Raw genomic sequence first — 18,440 nt, forward strand, 5'->3', positions numbered from 1 at the left:
CACTTACTCTTGCTACAGGATGTGTTAAAATATTCACCAACCCAGCACTTAAATCCAATCACAAAGATCTATTACTACATTTCATTTGACTAATATTCTTTTTACTCCATTGCACAGCATCTCCTGATGACATCTGTTTTAATTCCACCTAGCCACTTGGGGGTGCTCTTTCTCAACAAATTCACTTAATAATGAACATAGTCTGCATTAAGTGTGTTGCAGCAGACAGTATTCAATGGGGCATCTGGGCCTCACGAACACCAGGTCCAATGGTCTCTCCCTTCCGTGGAATTTAAACATAAAGAAATAGATCCAACAACATAGAAAAAAGCAGGGTGAATGAGAGTCAAATGAGATACAGAAAGAGGAATAAGGGGAGAGGAAGGAATGAGAGAGGTAAAATAAACAGAGGAAAAAAATTTTAAAATGTATATTTTAAATGTTAAAAACCACTAGGAACAATTTACTATCTATGGGAGTGATTCTCCAGTTTGGCGCCTGCAAGGTTGGATGGCATGTCAGGACCATAAATTGTCATAGGCAGGGTCCTCAAGACTTGAGCTGCCAGCCTCAAGATTAATTCATATCAACAGCAGCAAATCCAGCAATTTATCTGCCATTAGTTTGATACAATGTCGTTTGTTTGTCCAAATAATTGAGGGGAACAGCTCCTGACTACAGCCAACTTCAGCTATAACTGGAGTATTTTGATACTGTCAACAGGTTAAAAGGAAGGATCTCTCTATTCTCTAGCAAGGCCATTTGAATGAACGCAAATTCAAAAAAATAGTGGGATGTTAACAATGCGAACGCAATTTCTCTTCTTCCCATAAATATAAAATAAAACCAATATGGTCATGTGAGAGCACACCCACACTAGTCCTGGACAATGACATAACTACTTTAAATGTTTTCTTTAAACAGGAAGTTAAACCGAGGTCCAGGAGCAGGGAACTCTCCCGATATATCGGTCAACATTTTTCCATTAGCCAATGGCACCATAAAACAAGTGAAATAGTCATTCATCTCTCTGATGTTTTTGCGATCGTACTATACATAAGATGGCTGCCCCGCTTGCTTGCATAACGACAGCGACTGCAAATTCACAGGAAGTATTTTGAACATTGTACAGGCCATAAAAGTGTATGCCAGTCAGAAGTCTTTTTAAACAGCAAGATTTATGAGTGTGGTCTCAAAATTTAAAATAACAAATTAGTCTTGTTCCCACCTTTGCAACCGATACCTGAAAACTACATTTGAAGGCCGTGAATCTGATCTGTAACCTAGTAACATAGTGCGTAGGAGGAGGTCATTTAGCCCATTGGTTTCTGTGCCAAAGAGCTATCCAACTAAATCCCAATTTCAAACCCTGTTATCAGCACCTGTTCTCTGTTCCAAAGATAATTTATTTCTCTGAAGCCAACACCCTCAGTATTTTACATAATTATTTCCTGAAGTGATTAATAATAAAATTCCATTTCCCCCCGTCACTGTCTCACTCCAGCCTTGCCACTAACTTGAACTGGACATCAAGGCGAAACTCGACTGGAGTGATAAAAGCATGGCTTTGCATCCTTGATTCCGCAACCAGTGAGGGCCTTGATTTTAACCGTGCAGCTGAGTGAGTTGCTGAAATTGAGGGCAGGGAAGGAGGCAAAGACCAAAGCGACAAGGGCCAGAACCAATCCTTCAGGTAATTTTGAAGTAGCACGACCAGAGGCCTGAAGCAGCCTGCTCCCATTTCCAAGGTAAGGTCTGGTACAGGGTATGGTATCATAAAGAGCAGAAGGGTAAATGATGCCTTAATTTTTTAAAAAAAAAGCAATACCAGTTAGCAGAATACTTAAATTTGGTAAAGCTAACCTCTTGCCTCAAAAAATCCACACAATATGGTCCGCTATTCAGGGTTAATAAGTACAAATAACCAGACAGTCAAAGAAGTCAAGAACCTGACACTTCTGGCTAAAGTTAAACTGTTTTTCAACAGCAGAAACACATAGCTTGTTCATTTTTCAACACGCTCCTGACCTAGGTATAGTTAAGCATTAAGTTGGCATGATTAGAGGGCAAAGTTATGATTCGGTAACAAATGGTAAAACCTGTGACAAATGAGCACTATCCATAGAGGGGCAAGGTGGCCAACCATTACTATAACAAAAAGGTTAAAAAGTTAAATTATATTTATGGTATTGATTAGACTTGGTGAACGCTGCTCTTCTTTGAGTAATACCAAGTGGTCTCTACTGTAGGATAGGTGCTGGTTCCACAGGATAGTTGCCAGGTTGGCCTATGTGACAGTCCCAAAAAAGTACTTTTTGTGTTTCAGCTACAAGAACACAAATAGTTCTTTCTTTCCTGCCCCTTGCTCAAAGTAGACAGTGAGGCGATTTATATCCAAAGGCTGATCTTTTGTCTCCAATACCCTTGGTTGCATATTATACATAAGTGCAAACAAAGAGTGACTGGGCATTAACTAGCTTACTGGAAAGAGCTATTTGGACTAAACAGTTTGAGGAGAAAGCAAATGCTAAGAATATGTCTGTCATTATTGTCTAGCCTAAGCATTTATTAGCTGGAGGTGGGTTTGGATGTTAAACTAATAAGCAGTTTCTTAAACATAACTCGTTGTGGGTTTGAAAAAAGATTGCTATTCTGCTGAGTCACAATTCATTTCAAGGGCATTTATGTAATAGGCCAAAGATTTTAAATCTGAAATTTATTGAAGCATAGTGAAACATAAATGCCATCTGTAAGCCTGCCTGTGCGTCACCTTTTTCATATACGAGTCAGACCTAACACTGAACAGACCCTCCTTCTTACAGCAATCTCATTTCATTGTTCAAAATAATACCATTATATAAAAGCTTTGACTAGATAAAACAAAATATCCACGTATGTGTTGCAGTTCAACAATTCACCAATGTACAGTATCATTACAATCTACAGAACTAGTAAAAGTCATGAACCATCTTCAATTATTTTTAATCACAGGATAAAAGCTGCATATTGCAGCATATTTGGAAATCCTGTTTTAACAGCTTCGGGTATCGAGGGTAGCAGGAATGCAGGGGGCTTAGATCTTTTAAGGAATATGCAAAGGCAATGGAAAGAGGGAGTGCTTCTTACCACTCAGGGTATAGTGAAATAATGGTGGATATACTCCCTTTTTACATATGAACTGTGTCCAAAAGTGGGAAAGTCAGAACGAGGTGGCATGTTTCAGTTATTAGGAGCCCCAAATTGATCATCTAAAATGGAATATTTTTCCACATCAGGCTGTTCCTTACAGCATGTATAAAAAAAAAAGGATCAGGATTTATACAAATGATTCTTCATCAAAATAAAATAAAAAATCAAACAATATAACAATACAATGTGAATATGCAGTTCAACAAGGCCAGTTGAGTTTCCAAAGATATCAACCCTGATTTTAAGTGGGCAGCACACACAGGGGTGGAAAGGCCCCATCGATCTTAATGATAATTCAGCAGCAGGAGGCCACAGCCAGGGATCGAGGGAGTGGTCCCCAGCAGCATGTCAAGGGCAGGGGTTAGGGAAGGTCTGGCCGCAATTAGGAAGGCAACCTGGGGCAAGGGAGGCCCAGAGTTTCCTTCTGCAAACCAGCAGATACTGATTTGTATAAAAGTTAATCTTACTGGGCCTGTTTTGGACCACAGTCCCAGCACCAACCCGCAACGCAGGTTTGGCCTGACGGTGTAAACTTCACTGCTGCAGTCCACCCCTCCAGACCTCAAAGTAAAATTGCAGATCAGGCTTCCCATTGAAGGCTAAGGATGGGAAGGCAGCGGAATAAGAGTGGGTAAGTAACTGACCATTTCCTTACTGCTCAGTTTCTGCCAGGCCCCAGGGCGCTTGTTTGGTAACCATCTCATCCTCTTCATAACCTCCCCATTAAACATTTCGCCTGTAAGTAATTTCAGCCATAGTTCCATCCCCTCGTTTCCCAGTATTACACTAGACACTTGCAAGGCACGTCTACCTTTGGAGGACAGGTCACTGACTAGATAGCAACATACAAACTAGGAGAAGCAGTCCAGACAGCCCATCAAGCCTACTACACAACTTGAATTTAAAAATTGCTGTCTTGTTCACCAGTTTCCTTTTTGCTGAGCATTTTTAAATAAATCTCACAATCTAAAAGTTATAAGGATATATAATGTAATATTTAATTAACTGGGAAGATAGTGGCATTGTGGGAGTGTCACTGGACCAATACTCTGAGGACATGGGTTCAAATCATGGCAGCTGGTGGAATTTAAATTCAATTAATAAATCTGGAATATAAAGCAGGTCTCCGTCATGGTGACCATGAAAGTATCACTGATTGTTGCAAAAACCCATCCAGTTCATTAATGTCCTTTAGGGAAGGAAATCTACCATTCTTATCCTGGCTGGCCTACATGCGAGTCCAGATCCATATTAATGTGGTTGACTCTTAACTGCCCTCTAAAATGGCCTAGCAAGCCACTCAGTTCAAGGGCAATTAGGGATGGGCAACAAATGCTGGCCCTTTCCAGCTAGGCCAGCATTCCATGAAATAATATTTTTTTTTTTTAATTGCTATTTGGTCCAAAACAGAAAATCCTCTGAACAGGGATTAGTGAAGATCCAGTACTATAAAGATTCTAACCGTAAGGAATTCAATACATTATATATAGTACTATTCACTATCTAAAAGACCATACAATCATTTCACTAAAAAAGGCTTGATTTGTCCAGGTACAATGGGATATTTCTTCATGTTTCCTCGCTTCTTCAGTTCAGCAGTTGCTTAAGCATCACTAACATCTCTGCATCAGCAAATCCTATCACAGTGAGTTATAACAGATATCAAAAAATAAAACAATCAAAACTTTGCCCTCCACTTTCTTCAACAAACAGCTAATGGGGAAGTGGCAAAGATCCTAGTCCAAAGGACTGCTCATTCTGTGTGATTACTGCAGCATGACCTGTATATCGAAAGAACCTATTCATCATGCATAGTTGTGATCAATGAACTGTTACAACTATAGTGCCTGTTAAGCCACTGAACCTAAAAGGTTTTGTTACTAACTATTCCTAGAAATGTATATATGCCAAAGTAGAAAAGTAGCAACTCCCAGAAAGGTGACAACACAAAAACAGCTCTATTTTTGAAATCAAATAGTTACACACAACGTGATAATTCGAGTGGTAAGTACACACAACGTTCTTTTACTTGTACTGGAAAGAAAATAACTTGAGGCACAAAAGTCTGAAGGGAAAATTCAAGTATTGATGGTACATTAGGAGCACATTTCTAGGTGGAACCAGGGCCATGCTTCCCTGGATAATTTTGAATTATGTTAAAAATTATGAATTTTAGTTCATTTTAAAAATATTCATACTTTAAAAATGAGAATCTAAAAGCAAGGGAAAAAATCAAGTGACATTTGGATCTTCAACAATCACTGACCTAAAGATTACCACTATGGTGATTTCCATACATCCAGACCAAGCACCCAGTTCACAGTGACACTGCACCCACTGCAACTTGTCCTTTCAAAGAATCATTGTATTCTCTATACTTCTCAATTCATATAAAGCTCTGTAAGCAGATATCAAGTCTGCCTCCTGGGACGCTGATGGCGACTGTTATCCACATAATTAAGCTATTTTTCACCGATCCTTTAATAACCAGCATTTTTAATGCCTCCTTCTCACTTTTGGGAAACGCCTGGTGGTGACTCAGTGCTTCATCAAGCAGCTCCCAGAGATTGGAAATTCACTTCCCATGCAATTGGAACACAAGGCTCATACCTCTGATGTTTGAATTACTGCGTCATTTCTCTACCGCCCCACCATAAAAATTGAAATTTTTTTTTTTTACCTTTCTCTTGTGACAACTTCTCTTCCTGTCTTTGATGATGTGGCTTATAAGGTGCAGCTCCACGGCCCAAAGCATCAGCAACAAAACCATCAAGAAAAGATAATGAAGCATCAACCTAAGTAAGCAAAATAAGCTTGTTCATGAAATTACACAGCCACACTTTTCTGGCTGAAAGTTATATCTACGTGCAGAATTGGAAAGTTAGTTGAAACTTTACAACCTAAAGCTCAACAAAACGTCACATTTAAATTTCCCCTTCTCACAAAGCTGATGTCACCAGGTTCTCCAATCTTGGCCAACGTGGTGTTCTTACCCGATATCCACCAAGTTCAGTTTCCAACAGGAATGGCCAGATAATCATTAGGAGCAAGGACACCCACTGATTCCGCGATCCCCGGTTCCATACCCAGAGGTTGAAGGTAAACACTGTCAACTTGTCTCAGTGGTAGCATGCACCTTTCAAATAAAAAGACTGTGGGCTCAAGACTCGCTCCAGGACTGAAGTACATAACCCAGCAGCGCTACATTGCAAGAGGTGCTGTCTTTCCGTTGGGATGTGAAACCAAAGCCAGATTTGCCTGGTCAAGTGAGTTTATTCCCCCACCCCCCACCACCCCGAGTTCAGGAAATTTTCCTGTTGTCTCTCATCCCTCAGTCACTGCCACCAAAACAGATTATCGTCATTGTATGAAAACTGCCTGTCACGATTTCTGACATAACAATGGTGACTGCACTTCAAAAAATAATTCATTGGCTATGGATCGCTTTGAAACATCCTTGGAAGGAGAAAGTTGCCAAATAAATCCTTTTTTTCTACTTAAAGCTCCACTGAGCTCCACTAACATAGGGATCAAATCTGGGACCTTGCTGATCTGTTTCCTTCAGTTTCACACAGAGAACAGCACTTAGGAATTGAGGCAACCAGGAAGCTAGACACAGCTTTTTAATAAAACAATTATTCATTCTGTACTTTCAAGAATTAGTTCATATTCAGCATTTTCTAGCCCTACCTAAATACATTATTTTAATCCTGTTTTAAAAAAAAATTAATTACCATTAGGGGCTTACCACTATATCATCGCAACTTGCATCCAAAGGTAAAACTGTGCCCATTATCTCTCTATTCTCAACGAGCTGCTGCAACTCAAAAGAGCATTGTCTCAAACAAGAATCCGTTGAATTGCCATAGTTTTGCAAGACTTCAGGCAGTGCTTTGACATTCTGTGTCAGACGAAAGAGTTTGGTAATTGCACTCAAGATCCAGGCTTTCGTTTCTAAGCTTGCAGAGCATTTCCCAAGTAAACAATGTAGGTTCTGTATGATGTCTTCTGGTTTGGCTTCTGTTTTGAGGTAGGAATACTCCCCCAGCACCTGATACATGTGTCATACAAAAACATTTCAATCACTTAATGCCACACGTGAAATGAATTACCATGATTTCCAAAAATAAAAGCACTGTTGCTTTGAGACATGCAAATGTTCTGTCACAGTTTTCCTGACCAAAATAAAGCAACCCATTTAGAATGAACAGGTGTATGGTCATAAAACCTCAGCCACTGTGTCTTAGCACAATTTTGTATGTCTCTGTGCAATGAGATATACCAATGCGCCTTGCAGGTGGCATGAGATAGTGAGGATGTGCAGATTTTTGTGATTGCTGTTCAAAAAGGCCGTGAAATTACAAAAGGATCATTAGTAGATGAACTGTAAAATCTAGAAAGGGCCCAAAGCTGAATAGTCTATGTTGAGTTACTCAATCTCAGACAGAGTTGTGGCATGTATGTTGCAACTGGCATCAATATTGCCTAGGTTAGGTAGGGACAGAATAAAGTAACAGCCAACTATTATGCTCCCAATTGGTATCCAACCATCCCAGCTGGAAGTGTTATGGTCAAATAGCCAATATAAATAGCTAGGCATCCAAAGCTTTACCCCAACAAGTTGTCAACTTCTTCAGGAGGGGAAAACTGGTGAAAAAGTATAAGTTGGCATAAAAATTCTAAACTGATCAGTGTTGTGTTTTGAGCTGGTTGGAGAAATACTTACATGAGTTTACAAAAGTTTTAAGCAAACAGGATAATAAGTTTCCCTGATAAATAGAGGTGTCAGCTGTGGCTCAGTTCATAGCACCCTCGCCTTTGAATCAGAGGGTTGTGGGTTCATGCCCCGCTCCCGGAAACCAAGAACTGTGATTGTACTCGAAAGAGTTGCAATCTGTGACTGTTGATAACTCGAAAGAGTTTCCCTGATAAATAGAGGTGTCAGCTGTGGGTCAGTTCATAGCACCCTCGCCTTTGAATCAGAGGGTTGTGGGTTCCTGTCCCACTCCTGGAAAACCAAGAACTGTGATTGTACTCGAAAGAAGTTGCAATCTGTGAATGTTGGTAACTCTAAAGAGTTTCCCTGATAAATATTTCACAATGAGATTGATAGCACAATACGTCCCTACACTGCCGGTCTACTACTAACCTACTTAATTCATTTTAGCTGCAAGCTTACCCAGCTCATAACCTGCAGGAATCTCTGAGGGTATTGAATATTCTTTTCCAAAAGGGCAAGATAGGAATTCACAGCATAAAGCCTCAGCTGTTTGTCTTCCGCTTCATCGTCAAATCCTACAGAAAAGGGTTAAAAAATGTTGCATCTTAAATATTGAGCTGTAAACGTTTTCTACAAAATATATCTTCAAGAGTCACCTTCTGAAAAATCTAAACGTTATCAATATAGTCAACCATATAAATTATATGATTGAAAGATGTATATTACAAACTACACCCACATTTGCACCCACAATTTCAAATCAAGATAGAAAAAATGTATTTATTATAAAACATTTTTAAATGGGGTTGTTAGTGTGATAAAAGAATTACTCAAGTTCGTATAGGAAATGAAGAAACTGCAATTGGTAAGAATTTAAAAGCTTTTCCCACTGCCGTGTAAAAGGCATGACATTAAAAGAACAATTAATGAACTGAAATTACTATGCCACATGTTGGAACTGTCCAAGACTTATCTATAATTATTATATTTATACAGCATCTTGCTGTCTAATTACCTTCAGCCAGCAGCCTCAGGAAGTTGTTTGGGATATCTGATGGTATCATATCTCCACCAATTGAGAACACTGCATTCATGGTTTGTATAAACCACGCATTGTTGGGAGCATATGTTTGTGGGTTGTCAAGGACAAAACCAAAGCCAAAATAGAAACTATTTCTGCAACATATACTTCTTGTGGGTTGGGAGAAATGGGTAAGGTATACTTCAATATAAAGTTGCACTGAACAGTATATCGAAAAAAAGACAATTTTCTAGTTTACAGGCTTTTTAAAACGTTAATACACTAATGCTAATTTCAGATTATCTCCCTTTTACTACTTTTAGCAAAAGAAACTACAGATTAAATAGCGTTCCCACTTCATTCTCTCAGCTACATTTTTGCTAAGATTAGCTAATGATATAAGTGTTGCTCTGCATTCTTATGCCTGGTGCACACATGGATGTAATTAACAGCCTCAAACTAGATGCTTTAATTAATGTATCTGCTACAATGTGCTTTAACTTCAGGGAAGCCTGGACAAGGAACGTAGCTGCAGTAAAATTCATTTAAATCCACTTCCATTTACTCAATGGAATGCGTTTTTTGAAAGCTGAGATTTATAATGTTCCTAACTTCTGCCAGCAATGCAAACTGTTAAGTGAGGTGTGAATTTTCATTTTCTTTGTTGTGCTGCATGATACAGCCAAAAGGGAGTGCAAAATAATTCTTAAAGATACAATGATCAGTCAAATCATTCTGGAAAAACAAAAATAGGGCTGATTAATTTTTTTTTAATGAAAATAGAACTCAATTTTATCAATATTTTCGCTAGTGTCCTTATTTCCCCTTCATTCAGTGCCCGATTACTTCCTACCATAAAGCACCCCAGAATGTCATCTTGTGCATAATGAGTGATACAGAAATGCAGACCAATAATACAAATGTAACTATATCACAAGGTGAAATTTCACTTTGCCAATACATAGGAAGGGGAGTAGAAAACACCTCTCCTTCATCCCAATAAAACATCTAATAAAACAAACATGGGTCGTGGAAATCACTGCATTCACTGTCCCACCTTTAACTCGCTCAAAATACCCAAGCAACTGCTTAGTGCTTGTGAGCTGGTGAATCATCGGATTTTGCCATTTGCAAAATAAATGCCACTAGTACACTGTTTTCAACTTTAATTTACCACTGAATAATAATTCAGTTCACATTTCACAAACATCTCCAACAGAATCAGAATTACAAACACCAATTTCAATCTGTGCCGGAATGTTTTATTAGTCAGTCCCCATATTTTCAATCTCAGCAACCCTCTCATTCTAATTATGAAATAAAAAAGCACTGCCCATTAGTTCACACAGCACCGACAAATCTTAACTGATTTGCTGTGATGAAAGGATATTTTTCAGCAAGTTCTGCTACTTTGCCAACTAAACTGATGGTGATGTATTCATCTTTGCTTTGCCTCAGATAGTCCAGCATTTTTTGGACTATAACAGCTACATTTTGTGCATTAGTGATTCGGTAGAGCAGTTCTAGTGTCTGTGGAAAGAGCACAACTCAGATGACATTAAAACAGTAAGACAGTATGACTGAAATCAGGAACCATTTAATCAAGCTGTACAATCAGTTTGGGAAGAATTAATTATCCAAGGCTCATACGCACTTTCCACTCCCCAGAATCAATCTTCAACCTTGATTTGCAGCCTATGGTGACTCTTATTTAAATGAATTTGAAAAAACTTCAAAAGTATAAAATTACATGCTGGTGAACAATGTGCTCAATGAGTCTTCACATCAATGTTTTGAACATTAACACCACCATTTCATTAGACTTAATATTCAAACAACCTAGGTCAAAACAACTCTTACCTCTCGCTTTATAATCGGGTCAGGGTGATCTAGGCACTCAATTATGGTCATTTGGTGCTGAAGAACTAGATTCAAATCTTGCTGGACTACATACGTGAGGGCTTTTAACCCTGGAACATGAAAATGCAATGGTTCACTTTTCAACATGTACGTGAATATGAAATAAAAATGTGAGCAATCATTTCGCAGAATATTCTTACCCAAATATTTCAGGTTGTTTTTAGGTGATAAGATAAATTTTCCATTACACTTTGCTGCCTTTTCCAATAGATCTGCCTTTGGATGAATAGTATACACTGTTTGAATACACTCAAACAAAATTGCTGAAAAACAATATTAAAGTAGAAGTTGATACAATATGGAAGTTACAGTCTCAAATAAGTCAGCTCAAGTTCAGACAAAATAAGCGATAAAGGAATCCAAACAAACAATTAAAATAAGGCTAAAGTGTTTGCAAGTTTTGTACTTCATTTACCACACAAAGTTCTTACAATTACACTATAGAAGAAAGAAAGTTTGTACAAATTATTGGGACTAATGGTGGAAAGTACTATTACTGGAGTTCATATAACACATCTTGTTTTACATGGTATAATTTGTAGTGCATAATGTGAACATACAAAAAATACTAAAATATACATTTCAAACTAAGCATTTAAAATATCAAAAGTGCGGCATATCTAGCGGACTATGAATTTTCTGCCACATTCCACGTCATAAAATTGGTGATACAACAATTTGGCAGGGGTGGGGGGGGTCGGGAACAAAGGAAGGCTTTTTTGTGGTCAATCAAATGCTACTTCCATAATAGAGCAAGAGCCAAGCACTTGTAGGTCAGGTATAACACTACGTCTTGTAATCACAAATTGCAGCCTATCTCAAATCCGCTAATCTTAAATCTCCTGTACTGCTCTATTGATTGTGATAATTGCCCCAACCATGGCTGCAGACTCCTAAACTACAGCTTCTAATGCCAGTTTGTAGATGGTAAATGACCTGCACCTGCAAGCAATTTAACACTAATCCAATCTTGCTTTGAAAACTGAAACAGCTTGCATTCATTATTGATCAAAATTCAAGTTAAGATTACTGGCTGAGTTACTTCACACATTGTTTAAAAAACTGTAAAACAGCAGAGGGCTTCTTTACTAAGATTTCAACAGAGAATGCTGCTGGTTCTGTATCAGAGTTGCCAGTCATGACATTTCACTTACAATATACAGAAAGTTCAGAAGACTGCATCTTTGATCAGAAATAACAACCAGAAAAAAAAAAAAATGAACTGCCAACTAATGGGCTTTTAATTTAAAAATCATCATGGTTCGCATTCAAAGCAATTGGGCACCCTCGCCTTTGAATCAGAGGGTTGTGGGTTCATATCCCACTCCCGGAAACCAAGAACTGTGATTGTACTCGAAAGAGTTGCAATCTGTGACTGTTGATAACTCGAAAGAGTTTCAAAGCAATTGGACAACAGCAAAACAGCACCTTCACTTTCTTAAGGCAGAAGGCACAATTATCCCAGTTTGTAATCTGATTTGCACCAGGAAACAATTACACCCCCAGGCTTTTGTTTAAATTTTAAAAAGGCAAATCGACTGTGATTGGTCAAGGCATTGCCATGGGGAACGCACCAGTGAACAGTTGTCCCCCATTTTTATTTATTAATTTATGGGATGTGGGCGTCGCTGGCTAAGCCAGCATTTATTGCCCACCCCTAGTTGCCCTTGAGAAAGTGGTGGTGAGCTGCCTTCTTCAACCGCTGCAGTCCATGTGGTGTAGGTACACCCACAGTGCTGTTAGGGAGAGGGTTCCAGGATTTTGACCCAGCGCCAGTGAAGGAACGGAGATATATTTCCAAGTCAGGGTGGTGAAAGGCTTGGAGGGGAACTTCCAGGTGGTGGTGTTCCCATGTATCTGCTGCCCTTGTCCTTCTAGATGGCACGGGTCGTAGATTTGAAAGGTGCTGCCTCAGGAGCCTTGGTGAGTTTCTGCAATGCATTTTGTAGATGGTACACACTGCTACTACTGTTCGCGGTGATGGAGAGAGAGTGTTTGTGGAAGGGCTGCCAATCAAGTAGGCAAAGATGCTTTTGTTCAGAGTCCACTTGCCAACCAATCAGGACCCTTTTCTCATACAGTATAAATTGTTGTTCCCTTTGAAATTTAGTATTCTTGAGTCTACTCTAATGGATGCAAAACAAAAAGCTTTATCAGCATGTCTCTTGTTTTTAAGAAGTACTCAAGTTCTGCACTACCAAGCAACTGTTCACTATTCCTTGGTTTGAGAACTGATCTACATATAATCTACTCCTTGGTACAGACAATTAAAGCAAGTTGCATTTGCTGACGGTTACCTACCATAAGTTATATTGTGGTTGATTTCAGCTCTTCGCAAAGACTCGTCGAGAACATCATACATTAGTTCACTTGTTCTGTCCCAAAAAGAACAATATCACATTTCAGAGTGATTGCAGACTTAGATTAATGAAGCACCGGGTAAACACATGAGAGAGAGGAAAAAGAAAAATAGAAACAAAGAAAAGAAACTTGCAATTGTGATGCATCTTTCACAAACTCAGGGTGTCCCAAAGCACTTTACAGCAGTACTTTTGAAATATAGTCACATTTAGGCAAACTAGCTACCCAATTTGTGCACAGCAAGGTCCCAAAACAGCCATGAGGCAAATGGCCATATAAACTGCTTTAGTGATGTTATTTGAGGGATAAATCTTGATCAATGCATCAGGGAAACTCCTCTGCTCATCTTCAAATAAAGCCACGGGATTTTTTTACATCTACCTGAGGGAACAGATGGGGTCTCAGTTTAATATCTCATCCAAAAAAAAAATGGCACCTCTGACAATGCAGCATTTCCCCAGTACTTTGCAATGAAGTGCCAATCTAGATTGCGTGCTCAAATCACTGGAGGGGCTTGAATGCATGGCCATGTGACTTAGAGCTGAGTGGGCTATCAGTGAACCAAGGCTTACAGCTAAGAATCTAATTACTATTAAAAATAGTAAACCATCCTACGTGCACTTCTTTGCAGACAATTTGCCTCTTTAATCATCTTCCCTCCTGAAAATGTTGCCTTTTGCTGGGGTACACAAGTGTAGGCCTTTCTCCAGTACCTCATCCCAGTAACCAAAGGTCTAGGGTGACTAAAGCCTAGAGATCAAGAGCTGGTGGACTGTCGAAAACCAAAGATAGGGGTTTCATATCTGTGTTGCTTTCATGATGCATGCGGGTATTAAACCATCAGGTGAAAGCAAATTTTAAATTTCCTTGCACAATGGCAATATTTCTCACGAGCTGAATTAATGCATCAACTGAAAGTAAATTTATTATTTCTTAACTACATCTAGCCAATAATTTAAGATTTTTTTCATAAATTGTAATGGGGTTTGTAATTTTTCAAAAACAAAAATGCGTCCTAGATAAACCCCAACCAGCTAGTTAAAGACTCTAAAACAAAAACAAAAATACCTGGAAAAACTCAGCAGGTCTGGCAGCATCTGCGGAGAGGAGCACAGTTAACGTTTCGAGTCCGAATGACCCTTCAACAGAACTAAGTAAAAACAGAAGAGAGGTGAAATATAAGCTGGTTTAAGGGGAGGTGGGACAAGTAGAGCTGGTTAGAGGGCCAGTGATAGATGGAGATAACCAAAAGATGTCACAGACAAAAGGACAAAGAGGTGTTGAAGGTGGTGATATTATCTAAGGAACGTGCTAATTAAGGGTAGAACTCTCTGTGCTCCTCTCCGCAGATGCTGCCAGACCTGCTGAGTTTTTCCAGGTGTTTTTGTTTTGGATTTCCAGCATCCGCAGTTTTTTGCTTTTATCTTAGTTAAAAACTAGTTGAGTCAGGACACAGACAGAAATGTTGATTGAATGTTTGCTCCTAGTTTTGCACTAAAGGATAACAAATTTTTAAACTGTAAAGAGACCTGGATGATGTGTCAAATTATAACTCAATCAATATCAACATAGATGCATTCTGCATTTAACTTTAAACTCATTATAACTGACAAGTTGTAGACTTTGACAAAATCTATAGATCTATATAATGATGACAACCAACAGGCAATTCAAGGAAATGTTAAACGGCATTCCAGAATCCTTCAATTTAAATACAACAGATGATGCATAGAAATTAAAATGCCTTTGAAGTGGGGCATTGAAATATTCAGTTTGACATGCATTAATGGCTTTATAATAGACACGTAGCTATGAGAGCTCTTTATAAGCATGTTGGAAATATGGCCAACACTGTGCGCACGATGGGGTATGTTGCCAATACTGTAGGAACCTAGATAGGAACGCAAGCTGTAAAATTTAATGGCCTTCACAGCTTGGGTAAACAAGGTGTTAAGGAGATAAGGAAACAGATAGGGGTTATTAGACCTCAGACACTAACAAATCTCCCCAGGCCAAAAGCTGAGACAACAGGGAACATCTGCGAGCATGAATTGTCTCACTCACTGATTAAGTTATGTGATGTATGTGCTAAAGCAACATCAGTGATTGAGGACTGTACCAAACAGTGTAGTGAAATGTGAGAACCTAGAACTATAAATTGTGAAACAGACTTTGTATTATTGAGAGATCCTTGGGAAAGCAACCAGGATAGATCTGATCTCTCCCAGCATATGCTTGAATTAAAATCTTTGCTTACTTGAAGCTTACAGACTCAAGAGTGGTCATTTTTACCACAACACCTTATTAAAGAAAGAATTGGCATTTACATTACGCCTTTCATCAGCTCAACTTTTCCATTATGAATTCCTATGTCGACATTTATAATGGGAGCTGCTGACATATACTTGTCACACTTCTCGTCAATACAATTACTGCAAGACGGGACACAGGTACCTTATCCACTTGTGTAAAAAACCAACCCCATGACTTTTGGCCTAAAAGTCGTAACTTTTCATATACCTCGTGTAAAAGTTGACCTTAATTTTTCAGGGATCCATGCCCAAACATTTCAGAATCAAAATATAATCTGGGAAATGTTAACAATTGATTCCATTGTAAATGTATAAATATTAATGAAAATTAATACTGGTAAATAAAGGCATAAACCATTTGCACGTTTAAGTTCTATTTATTTAAATTATTACAGTGATAAGATGATAATATGAATTATTTTGTGTTGTCACTTCATTGCAATGTGATGGTCTTTTCTGGATTTCATCTGAGCCCAAATCAAGCACACATCAACCCATCAAAAACAATACCCAAATAAAAGTAGTTTTAACCTTTTGGCCGAAAACATTGCTCTCAAAAACACAACTTTTACACAAGTATATATAGTATATTTACAGTGTGGCAAGTTTACAGAGGCAGTTACCATTATAAACATGGATACAGGAGCCTATAAACCAAAATATGTACAGAAATAAGGACAGAGTGTACGACTTTGACAAATTTACATCTATGCATAATGCCCAAATATCTTTTGGTCTCTGCTCAATTTCAGCCGAAAACTACATTTTGTTTTTACTTCCCATATGCAATGTTGTGGGAAACTAACTTAAAATGAATTAAAATCCTTGCATTGATAGCTGTAATGCCCCAGCACGTTGAAATCCATGGTTAACTCTGTAATGGTGCTGCTTGCTGCTCTTACTTGGTCCAGAGGTGGTGCTGTAACATTCTTCTGCCTGCAATAAGCGTACCATTTTCCCACATGAACATCAAGCAATGCCAATGTGAGATTTCCTTGTAACAGTTTCATTTCCAAGCATGGCAATATTAAACTTAGAAAAAGGAAAACTCGGTGAAGTACAACTTACATCTGATCATCCTTTCCCAATAATCTCAAAATTCTCAGCAGCTGAATCTGCAGCCAAGGTGCTGGGACACTATGATAGTTGAAATCCACCGCTAGTTTTCCTCCAACTACTTGCTTGAGAATTGTTACAAAGCTCCCAGTTAAATCTTTATAGCCACCTGGATTTTCCTAAAATTGAAGAATTAAACTATTAAGTCCTCTAAAACTTAAAAACAAACACGACTGTTTCATAAAGTTTGCTTGTTCATCACTCCTTCCCTCTGGCCTAGAGGGCACCACTTGGTGCAGCTCTAAGCCATTCAAGACAAAAGATGTTGGTTTGATTTCTAGCATGCGCTGAATTAACCACTGTAACTGGGTTGTTATAGTTGCTGTTAGGACCTGTGTGCTGTGAGGTAGAGGAGGATGTCAACGAGGGATCCCATTTCTAAATGTTGTCCAGTTGCTCCTACTGGAAAATGCAGCTAAATGCACATGGGGGGGGATGATGAATTATACTCAGCTGAGAAACCAACTAGTCAAATGGTCAGGCAATGCTTGTGGGGTTCACGCACCATACCCCAGAGTCCGCACCTTGACAGCATTACTAAACAACATGCAATAATTTTTAAAAATTGTTTCCGATTCATCCAAGCGATTTAAATTTATCATTCCACTTTTAAAGTTCCAGTGCGAATTGATGACTTAGAAAAACTTGCAAATACATCATGAGTTGTGGCTTAGATTGGGAGGGGGAAAAAACTGCCAACAAAAATAGCTTATTTTTTCCATTATTGGTTATAGCATGGTACCTTAATCAGCAATAGGTAGATGTGAAGGGAGGCAGCCATGACACCTGGGTCCCGGTCACACAGAGCTTTCCTAAACTTGTCATGAATGTGTTGAACTTGGTTTGGAGCAATAAGATAAAATTTGTATAGGGTAAGTACTGCTTTTCTTCTTATTATTTCCCTATAAAGAAGCAACATTTTGTTTTTAGAACACTTTTGTACACTGCTTACATTCACAATTATTCATTTAAACATTCTCAGAAAAGCACTCATCAGGAGCCAGGGCATTGTTTATAAAACAAGTGCAAGTATAAAATGTGTATTTTCTGTTATAAGTAATCTGTCAAAAAATATTACAATTATTGTAACTTTCAACCCCCTCCCCCCCATGTTCCTTTAATGGGTTACATGTTCCCTCTCAAATAGAGTGGTCAAGAATTCTTGTTACAGTCCTCTGCAGTTCAGTATCATGAAAAAAAAACCCATGGATTTGTATGGGCCTGCAAATTCCCCAGTTGTTCATGGTAACTTACGCAATGTGGCGGTTTACAGTGACAGGGGTACAATACTATTATTCCACTTTTAAGATAAGGCTGTGCTTAAGGAGTCTGTTCCTTTAAGGTCATATTCTAACCACTAACAGCAAACACAGGCTGAGGTCAGAATTTAATTATGGTGTAGCGACAGCAGTGTGTAAATGGAATGGTACATGGGACATTCTCAGCTCTAGGTCTGAAGGAAATACTTGGAATGGCTGCCCTAATTAACATTCTTCACCTCTTGAAATTTGACATCTTGTCAACTTTGATATGGACAGAAGTGTGCAATATCACACTTGGAAGCACTGCTATTGTGAAACTGGCCACAATAAATTCAATAAAGTTACAAGAAAAAAAGGTGGCTGCTATTTAGTCAAGAAAAGCAAAAGATAAGTTTATCTGCAGGGCTTGGTTCAAAACAATAACAGTGATCTCTACGTTAGTAAATTAAGTCCAATCCTTTTAATTAGCATCAAATGCAAAACAGCACAGATATGCTGGATCTAGATCAAGTCAATTAAGACACTAATCCTGTGCATGA

The 18,440-nt window shown here is 38.6% G+C and overlaps 1 protein-coding gene across 3 annotated transcripts in view; it reads right to left on the reverse strand.

Annotated features, from left to right (window-relative positions):
• ap4e1 (adaptor related protein complex 4 subunit epsilon 1) overlaps window positions 1-18,440 on the reverse strand; it is a 51,616-nt gene that overhangs the window by 13,909 nt on the left and 19,267 nt on the right. For 2 of the 3 annotated variants that reach the window (XM_078530222.1, XM_078530225.1), the window contains 10 exons: window positions 17,382-17,541; window positions 16,592-16,758; window positions 13,152-13,225; window positions 10,991-11,113; window positions 10,791-10,900; window positions 10,332-10,460; window positions 8,925-9,048; window positions 8,369-8,484; window positions 6,938-7,240; window positions 5,870-5,984 (listed from right to left, as the gene is read on the reverse strand). In XM_078530222.1, coding sequence (XP_078386348.1) covers window positions 5,870-5,984; window positions 6,938-7,240; window positions 8,369-8,484; window positions 8,925-9,048; window positions 10,332-10,460; window positions 10,791-10,900; window positions 10,991-11,113; window positions 13,152-13,225; window positions 16,592-16,758; window positions 17,382-17,541 — 1,421 coding nt within the window. Of the gene's footprint in view, window positions 1-5,869; window positions 5,985-6,937; window positions 7,241-8,368; window positions 8,485-8,924; window positions 9,049-10,320; window positions 10,461-10,790; window positions 10,901-10,990; window positions 11,114-13,151; window positions 13,226-16,591; window positions 16,759-17,381; window positions 17,542-18,440 lie in introns of all 3 variants that reach the window. The other variant, XM_078530224.1, reaches the window with a different exon arrangement.

This window comes from Cetorhinus maximus, chromosome 26 (assembly GCF_964194155.1).
Source record: "Cetorhinus maximus chromosome 26, sCetMax3.hap1.1, whole genome shotgun sequence".
Taxonomy (NCBI): Eukaryota; Metazoa; Chordata; class Chondrichthyes; order Lamniformes; family Cetorhinidae; genus Cetorhinus; species Cetorhinus maximus.